A 9,532-nucleotide genomic window follows, 5' to 3' on the forward strand; every position below is an offset into this window, starting at 1 on the left:
TGGAAAAGTTTTTAACATAACCGTCTTTTTTAACCTCCAAAATTACTTGCACTGAATTATGGCGCTTACTGAGGATGTTATTTTTGGCAGCTTACTTTTTGAAAGCGATGAAGATGAGACTACAGATTCATCTTCCGATTTTGATAATGAAGTAGTGGGTGCAATAGTTTCATCAGCAAGGACAGAGCGAAACGCTATAAAAAATTACAGTGAAATCACTGTAGTGAGTTACAATGATAATGAGTTTAAAACTCATTTTAGAATTTCAAAGGAGCTAATGAACAGTTTGACAGAACGTTTTACTGAAAGCCATATTTTCTTACAACATTTTCATAGTAGGTAAATTTGGTTTTAATGTATAAGTAGTTAAAATTCATGTACATTTTAGCAAAAGGAAAGGATGTAGTTGAACCAAAAAAACATTTGGAAATCTTTCTGTGGTATGTAGGCCACTCCTGTACATATGTAGATGTTGGTGATCGGTTCAACATCACAGTATCGACGTTATTTGAAATAATGAAGTCGTATGAATGCGTTTTTTGATGAAATGGCTGCAGAAGTCATTAAGTGGCCTTCACAACAAGAAATACAGCAGACCAGTTCAGAAGTTTTCAGAAGAACACGTTTTCCAGGTGTCGTTGGTGAGATCACTAAAGTAAAGATTGTCGGGATTAAAATGAATTTTTAATGTAGGATTTATAGATGGGACACATATTAAAATCGACAAGCCTACAAAACATCAGGAATCTTATTGCAACAGGAAGCATTACCATTCGATACAGGTGCAAATCATATGTGACGACAAATGCAAATTAATAGATGTTTTTATTGGGTATCCAGGTTCTGTGCATGATGCACGTGTCTTCTCATCAAGTTTTATATATCCACAACTATCAGAATTATGTCAAGGTAATTTTTAATTAAATAATAAAAAAAATTACATAATCAGTTCTTGTAGATGGACATCTTTTAGGAGATTCGGCTTATCCATGCCTGGATTTCTGCCTTACTCCTTACAAAGATAATGGCCATCTTAATAGAATGCAAACACGCTATAACAAAGTGCATAGCTCACTAAGAATCAAAGTGGAACATGCAAATGGCATTCTCAAGCAACGATTTCGTCAGTTGTACCATGTAAAACTACGAAAAATTGAACGAGTTGTTGCCCTGGTTAAATCGTGTTGTGTGTTACATAATTTATGTCAAATACAAGATAAATTGTTGTTTGATTGTGAACATAATCCATTGGATATAACTGCCATAGAAGATGAAAATGTCGCTGGTGCAGCAAAAAGAAATTATATTGCAAGTGTGATATAAAGAATGTGTACTTAATTTATTTCATTATATAAGTCATTATACTTAAATATTACATATTACTTAACACAACATGAGCAATTTAAATCTCCGACTTCTCCTTCTCTGCTAAGTATTTACTCATTAACTCCAATTTGCGTTCTAACAATTCATTTTTCTTTTTCTCTATGGCTAATTTCTGTTCAGTTAGATCATTTTTCCGTTTCATTTCTGCATGTATTCCTTCCAGAACAATAGATGTAGGTTTGTAACCTTTCTTTTGAACATTAAAACCTTGTGGTGGGTTTTGCGTTATGGTTGTGATTGTATTTGCAAGTGGCGCCTCACTAAAAAAATATTTTAACAAAAGGCTATAGTTTGAAGACAAAACTTAACATTGTTGGAAGCACATTTTCATTTTGAGGAAGTGCATTTTCTTCTTGCAAAGTTTTTGTTGCTACACTTGAAGTGAGTACTTCTGGGTAGAATCTTGGTTCCTTCTGAAATATATCATGCAGCTCATCGTAAAACTCGAATTTCTTATAACCTCGACCTGTACTTTTTGTATGCTTAGCAAAATTTTTATAAGCCTTTTCGAAGCATCGCCATCTGTACTTTACTTGCATAGCAGTGTATTTATATCCATACTCATTTAATTCAGCTGTTAGTTTGGCAAACATTTGTTCCTTAGAAATAATTACTCTATCTGAAAAACGTTTCAGATACTTAGGGTACAATTCTATTAATAACTTCTTAGCTTGAAGTGGCCACAGCTGTGGTGTAGCAGAGGAATGTCCTTCATTATCTACATTTAAATTTGATTCTGAAAATAGTAGGTCTTGTTATAGACAATTTCCAAGTATACAGTTCCAAAGTGTACTTACCGCTAGAGTTGTCGCTCAATTCAGTATGGAATTCTTCACTTTGAGAAGTAGGATCATATGGGTAGATGTAATTGTCCACTATCCATATGTTTTCATGACCCTCCATGCAGTCATGGTGCTTTGCAGCTGAGGTGGTCAGTCCTACATTTGTGTTGCACACGGAACAAATGTACCCAGGCTGAAAAAATAAAATAATAAATCGTCGAGTCGCCGATGTAGTCTTTTGCCGAAACCATGTATAATCACGTTCAACGACATCAACATAAAAACGCACCTGTTCCATAATTTTTGAAATTAAACGATCGCTAAAAAACTTAAATTCTTTTACCGTAACCTAAAACAACAAACTCTTGACATTTGACGCAACTAGAACATGCTCCCTTAGCATGTGTTCCGTGCGGCAACACAAACTTGACACGGTGTTGACGCAGAAAATGTAAAACGAATAACGTAACGGCAGCCACAGTCAAATTGCGGTTCTAAAACGAATACCCACAATGTGACGAAAGTGATATATAGCGCGCATAGTCAACTAAATCGAATAAAGCTATTGATTCCTATAGGGCTCGTGGTGCATCTGCCATTTCTGTATGTCAGAAAGAATCGCTTCGTAGCGGTACTACAGGGTCGGAGGTTTGCATATTTTTTAATAAGGAGCAACCAGTGAGCGTCGGTTATTACAAATAATCTTGCCACATTTGTTTTAGTTTTAGGAACTCTGACGAGAATTGTGTCTTCTTTATAGTCAACATCGTCAGTGGACATATTTGTGATCTCATCACGTCTACATGCTCCAGCATATCCCAAGTATAACCTAAAAAATGAATACTTAAGTAAGTTCAAGTTAAACTTGATTTTCAAAAACACTTACTTTCATTGCCAAATATTGCAAGTCATCAGCACGTACCAGAAACTGATTTATGTCAGTAGCATCCTAGATTTTTTGGGCTGATAGCCTTGAGACTGTCGCTTTAGAAAGGCGAGATATCACAATAGGGTACATGACAGTGGAAAAAGAATAAAGAAATTTTTGTTTCATAAGATAGAGTAAGGTGTCAGGGTATCGAAAAATAACTTTCTTTGGTAATGTACACGAGAAACTATTATATTTTAGTAAAACTAAAATTAAAAAATAACGACATTTGTCACGTGATATCAAACGCCAATCAGAGCGCGTGACGTCATTATCCTAATCCTCTGTGCGTTTGTAGAGTTTGTCCACGTTTTTTAATTGAGTGCTTGTTGCATTTTATAGTGATTATATTATCATAAAGTTTAGTTTTTAAAACCAGATAAGAATGGAAAGTGGGTATACGAAAGCTGATAGCAGCAAATCTGCCAAACATTGATGAAATGATGTTGTTAATATTTATTGCATCAAACACAGATTTTTGTTCATCAGAAAACATCCATAATCATATGGAGATGATTCAGTAAGCTATGCCCACTTTAAGAGTTTTCTGTTACAAACATTTTGTAGATAAAGGTCTAAATTTATAAAGTAGTTCTTAAAACAAATTTTTTTGGAAAAACAGTTTTTATGGCGGCCCCTCTTACATTGGGTGCAGTCGAACAGAAGACTCTGGCAACTTATTCACAGTTAAGTCAAAATTTGCCCGCAACATACGGTTCACGCAAACCTGTATGCAGTTTCCTTAGCTGTCGACGAAGAAAACAATTCTTTTCTTTGCCCTACCATCAAGCTACTTTTACAAACCCTCAGAGTCCAAAGGAGTACTAGTGTCGATAAAGTCTCCTTTATCACGTTTAACAAGTCATGATCTAGTCCGATTATTCGAAACTCTATCGGCAAATGGCTCAATCGAATTCGAAAGTTGTCCAAATTGTCGTCTACCGCACGCGTCAGGAGTTAACGTACCTACGTGAAAAATGCGCTACTCATGTCAATATAGTTTTCTATATTACATTTAATGAGCAATCGTCGAAAACCGTTTTGGATTTCTCTACTCCATGAAGCATTTTAATGATACAGCATCCTTGGAACCAGATTTACCCGCCTGGGATACTTAGCTGTGCCACAGAAAAATGTGACTACTGAGCCCTACACCGCGACAAAGTGTACTCCATGGTAGGGCACCACTTACGGTGGTTATAATTCATCACGAAATCTTTTAAACTATATACGCTGGGGTTATGTGTTTATAATTGTCAGAACTGTGACGTCACAGACACCGCCATGACACAAAACAGCGTTTTGGCGCTAAAATAAAAACCTATTGTAGGTTTTTATTTTAGCGCCAAAACGCTGTTAAATTGCATAAATTTCCAATAATATGATTTATTTTGCTGAAATATCATATTTTAAAGTTAAGTTAAGTTGTCAAAAATTTGTCATCTACCCTATTCTGATGAATATTCAAGCAAGCTTTCAGCATGCTGTAGGCTGTCCAAAGTGTTGAAGATTTCTTGGTGTTACTCAACTCTTGAAAATACGCAAGAAGGACATTTTCACTTACACTTAATACACCATTTCCTCGACACCACTCTGTGAAAGCCTGGTACGCTTTTTCATATGCCGGCTTGGATTTTGCTGGCAGCAAATTTTCAGTAGCCTCTTGTGCGGCTTTGCGTATATCTGGCGGTGTACAAGTAAAGTCATTTTCGGCTTCCATTTCAAAAAATGTACATCCAAATTAAATGACAGATTATTTGAATTTGTTTCACTGCTACTAGATCAGTGTTATCAACTTTGAACATACAGGGTTATCAACTGTCACAAAAGACCCTAGTTTAATACGGTAAATTGAGCAGCCGAAATTTCAAGAATTCAGTAAAGCAAAGTAGATAAAATAGTATATTACACTTGTTTAATAAGACGTATTATCACACTCGTGTGATAATACAGCGTCTTATTAAACTCGTATAATAATATACTATTAGTGTCAGTTAATATACAAGTCATCAAGTTTTATAGCTTTTATTACCATAGGGTTCATCATACACAATACAAACATGCAATTTAAACAAACTTTAAATTAGTTGTTTTTCCGGCTGCCCCTAAACTAATCAGGTAGATGTCGATTCTTCGCAGTTTTTGATTGAAAGCGTCCATACGTGAATCATCCGTAAAGAAGTGGTAATACCTCTCAGGTAAAACACATTTAAAATCGGCCGTTTCAACCATCGCCCGGGAACCATATTTCGTCGAGATGATGTTAAGATTCAGGACCTTGTATTTATCACCCACGCATAAATCTCCGGCATTTTTGAATGGTTTACAGTATATCGTATTATTCAATTCATCTAAATCGATGTCCATAGAGGCAGATATTAAGTGTGGATTATCTGTAATGAAATACAAAATTAAAAACAGTACAAAGGAGAAAGCCGAAAAGAATAGTTATTTGTTTCATTAGTACAAAAAATGTCAGTTTTCGGGACGAGGAAGATAGTTGCTGGACGACGCGTTAGCGGAGTCCAGCAACCTTCGGAGTCCCGAAAACGCATTTTTTGTACGAATAAAACATAACATTTTTTCTCCAACCCCCTTTACTTCAAATTATATTCGAATTTAGATTCAGTCACAGTTTCACTACTAGGTATAAGAACTTCTGCTTTCTTGTCGTCACGTGTCGTGCCACTCTAGTTTCTAGGTTAACTTATAACCTATTCGTTCTTACCTCTCACCTCTCGCGACTTTGTAGGGAGCAAATCTAAGGTAGCATCTTCTGCCGTTTCTATAATCTCTGTCGGAGTGCAATCCATGTCGCTATCAGTTTCAGTCATTTCTATTGTATACACAATTAATATTGTTATATTTTGTATTAAAATAAAAAACTTACCATACAGTTTTTTAATTAAAATTAATTGCAATTAACTTTTTCAAATTTTGAATTCAAAATGACAGATAATAGTGCAATGGGTCTGAAGTAGATGGCGTTACGCGCGACAGCGGGTTGTATACGTATTAAAATTACGTTCGCCGAATATGTAAATTACGTTACACATGGTTTAAATAAAAATAGCCAGCGTAAATCATTTTCAATACATGTACATACGTATAGGTAACAGCATTATTAGCATTGAATATGCAAAAATATTTGATTTGTATGTATACCTAGAAATATCTTACAACCTGCAATGTAAAACGATGTCAATGTGACATATCTCCGTGATTGTAATTTTTTAATTGGCCAACTTTCAAGGTCAATTTCTTTTTGGTACTAGGACCAAAAGTATCTACTTTTTGTACAGTTGCCATGGTGAAAGCGATTAATCCGCAAAACGTCAATTTTACGTACCGAACACTGTTACAACATAGCGTCTTATTCAGGTGGTTGGAGAAAAAAGAAATAGTACTTACCATATTCGGAACAATAGTAGTAGGCCGGAAATTCTGCACTCATCGGGGCTGACGGAAAAACTACACCATTCTTTATGTCGTATTTATATACCATAAAAATCCCACACATTCTCCCAACTCAATGTCATATTTAATGGAAATTAATGTGAAAGGTTAAAGTAAAGTGTTTAACAAAAACAAGGGACCTAACTTAAAGGTCACAGTAGAAAGGTATTTTAGAAACTTAAATAACCCCATTAGAAAGGTGTAAAAAAATCCCCAAAAACCATTAGACAGGTACACAAAAAAACCAGCAATCACTTACCGCTCTAATTCAAATTTATCGCAACGAAGCAAAACGGATGACATCCTGAAATTCAAAATTTCAAACCTAGCGCTCAAATTCAAATTTACAGTAACAATTGTCACTAGATGCCATTACAACTGGCGCTGACGACGAAGGCAACAAGCACGTGATGTGACGTCTAAAATTCAAATTTTCCCTCACAAATCCAAATTCAAATTGCCTTCAAACACCTTCATTCGACAGTATCAGATCATACAAAATACTTAGATGAACTGTTGGAATCTGTCGATGAGGGTCTCGGCTTCGAGTGTGGATCGGTTACGCCTCGAGTACAACCATATAATCGACCACTACGACAACGTCGTAGAGATGTCGGCAAACCTGACAAAACTCAACACCTCAAACATATAACAGTATTTTCGGTTTAGAAAAATATAAATATATATTCAAAAATTCCACATCTTTTATTTTGTCGAACAATTGTCATTAGTGTCTTTTCAAATTCAAAAATTCACCGCTACAGTGTGACGTCGTCAGTCTACCGCGCAAATTTAAATTTACAGTGACAAATGGTCGACTTCCGCAAATTCAAATTTGCCGCGCCAAAAATGGCCGACATTCGGAAATTCAAAATTCCCGCACAAATTCAAATTTAGTACCAACCACGTGCACAAATTCAAATTTACTGCGACAAAATGGCCGACACCCGGAAATTCAAATTTCCCGCGTGGACGTCAGCTCACGTAATGTGACGTCAGCCCACGTAATATGTGTGACGTCGGGGTACGCCATCGGACGTGACGTCAGAGTGGAGGGGCGAACTGCCATCCTTCTACTATTGTATTTTGAGATGCTCCCCAGTTCTCCTCGGTAATATGGAACAATCGGCTCGGCACCTTAGCCGCCCTATCCCTAATCATTTTAATATGGTCAATGAAGTAAAATTTTGGATCTGGCAATATCCCGAGATACTTAATGTTTGTGGTGGGTTTGACCTTGTTGTTCATGAGGGTCAGCTTAGGTGGGCGTATCGTATTTCCCGTCGGGGAAAACATGTACTCGGTTTTTGCAATGTTGTACTCGCAGTGATTAAACAGCCCAATTTTCACACCCAGTCCAGACCCTAAGCCAACCTGACTCTATTCGGTTAGCCGAAGTGCCCGCCAGCACCAGGACTTGGTCGTCAGCACATGCTACGGCCTCGACCAATGCCGGCGCACACTCCAACCCTCGCATGGCACGGAGCCACGTCTCCATCATAGCCACCCACAAGATCGGCCCAAGGCACGAACCCTGCGAGCAGCCACGTGACAAGGGAACGGTACTTGAATCTGACACAATTGTACGATTCATAAGAAAACTCACGGTCGTACAAAAGATATTTCGCGCGGTTCCCATATCTCCCAACCTACCTGTGAGAGTACAGACAGACAGACATCATCGAGATTTTGTCTGATTCGGATTTCTGATGCTTCAAAACGTGTATTCCCGTAAAAAAAAAGTGGAGCTCATTTTTTACTCCAATGCAATACCTCCTCTACTAACGTGCGGGTGGTAAAAATAGCCCAGAGTATTTGTAAACACAACAAACAATTTTATAGTGTCCACATTCATAATAATACAAGACTGAATACTGTCTTCAGTATCGCAACGGAATAACAGGGACGTGTAAAAAAGAGGAAAGGGCTAAGCGAGAGATGGGATAGATTAAATTTAAGAAAAACGTGAACTGAAGTTTCGCTTTTAAGAACAACTGATTGCTTTTGAAAGACTGCTGTGGAAAGGATGTGAAGTGCTATCGACTTTATTCAAAGGAACGTGCAGGCTTCTGTTTAAAATAGCAAAACAACCGGAAGTATTTGAGCCATTGTATTCAAAGTAAGTAAGTCCTCTTATATTTCAAGCTGCTTTTTCGACTTGTATCAAAACGTTTCATATTTCATATACATTAGGAAAAGTAATGGATTTTCTACACTGGTGGATCTTTTTCTAAGCATATCCAACTCTGCCCGCTGCATTATTTATAACTCATATTTACGCAGGAATCTTGTAAATAATTTTCAGAATTGTCGCATTTCATTCTCTCCACTTTTGTAACGTTAAAACGTGTTTGCATAATAACTCTGGCGTTCTTTAGCGTAACGAAATTCAAATTTCTTTGTAAGGCTCAACGTACGGTCGTATGATCACAAGATCTTAGATTATTTACGCTGCTAAAATAAAGTTCTAGTCAATTGCACAACATTGCTTTTCACACATACTAATCAGTCATAATCCACGGTTCCTTAATGAATAGTTTTTTTTAACGCGAAAAAGATTTGTGGTAAATATTAAATGTGGAATAAGGAACAAAGTATTTAACTCGATTTCAATTTGTTCAATCCCAGAATAATCTATAATTATATAGCATAATTCGAGGTGTAATTAATACTATATTATATATAATTAACAGAAGTTAATAATATTCTGGTAATAATTGGAACAATAACAAGCATTGTATAGATTAGATTTCAACATTATGATTACTGGGTAAAGAGAAATGCACATTAATTATAATGAAATGTTACCAGGTTATACTATTGTTTAGATACGTAAGGAAATAATTGTGTAACGTACATAAATACCTCCCTTAGTTCTACACCTTCACGCGTACCCATAAGGCATACGGAAACAGTTACCGTCTACGTAAACAGGCACCGACGAGTCCCAGTAAATGAAGTACGCTCGTTCCACTAACGA

The 9,532-nt window shown here is 36.5% G+C and overlaps 2 protein-coding genes across 4 annotated transcripts; one reads left to right on the forward strand and one right to left on the reverse strand.

Moving 5' to 3' along the window:
* The first annotated feature begins 44 nt into the window (after positions 1-44).
* Positions 45-1,482, forward strand: LOC116159103 (putative nuclease HARBI1). Of its 3 annotated transcripts, none has more exons than XR_004142889.1 (4): positions 45-335; positions 389-655; positions 703-909; positions 959-1,482. XR_004142889.1 is itself a non-coding variant. In XM_031472008.1 (4 exons), exons 2-4 carry the CDS (start codon positions 527-529, stop codon positions 1,321-1,323), a joined length of 696 nt encoding a protein of 231 aa, XP_031327868.1. In that variant the 5' UTR covers positions 45-335; positions 389-526; the 3' UTR covers positions 1,324-1,482. The 3 variants fall into 3 exon arrangements, 2 of the variants coding, with proteins under 2 accessions (XP_031327868.1, XP_031327869.1); XM_031472008.1 differs by having other exon boundaries at positions 389-641; positions 694-909; XM_031472009.1 differs by having other exon boundaries at positions 389-641.
* A 188-nt stretch (positions 1,483-1,670) lies between these two features.
* Positions 1,671-2,733, reverse strand: LOC116160491. Its single transcript, XM_031473697.1, has 3 exons — positions 2,458-2,733; positions 2,184-2,361; positions 1,671-2,122 (listed from the first exon to the last, which is right to left on the reverse strand). The coding sequence occupies exons 1-3, from the start codon at positions 2,464-2,466 to the stop codon at positions 1,671-1,673; spliced, it is 639 nt and encodes a 212-aa protein (XP_031329557.1). The 5' UTR covers positions 2,467-2,733.
* Positions 2,734-9,532: the final 6,799 nt, after the last annotated feature.

Source organism: Photinus pyralis, unplaced genomic scaffold (genome assembly GCF_008802855.1).
Source record: "Photinus pyralis isolate 1611_PpyrPB1 unplaced genomic scaffold, Ppyr1.3 Ppyr1.4_LG1, whole genome shotgun sequence".
Taxonomy (NCBI): domain Eukaryota; kingdom Metazoa; phylum Arthropoda; class Insecta; order Coleoptera; family Lampyridae; genus Photinus; species Photinus pyralis.

Excerpts from the sequence above, each read along its gene's own strand:
- LOC116159103 (XM_031472008.1), top strand. The coding sequence starts at position 527 with ATGAATGCGTTTTTTGATGAAATGGCTGCAGAAGTCATTAAGTGGCCT. Across the intron at positions 642-693 it reads ACGTTTTCCAGGTGTCGTTG|GATTTATAGATGGGACACAT; the intron begins GTGAGATCACTA and ends TTTTTAATGTAG. Across the intron at positions 910-958 it reads ACTATCAGAATTATGTCAAG|ATGGACATCTTTTAGGAGAT; the intron begins GTAATTTTTAAT and ends CAGTTCTTGTAG.
- LOC116160491 (XM_031473697.1), bottom strand. Across the intron at positions 2,123-2,183 it reads ATTGAGCGACAACTCTAGCG|AATCAAATTTAAATGTAGAT; the intron begins GTAAGTACACTT and ends TACTATTTTCAG.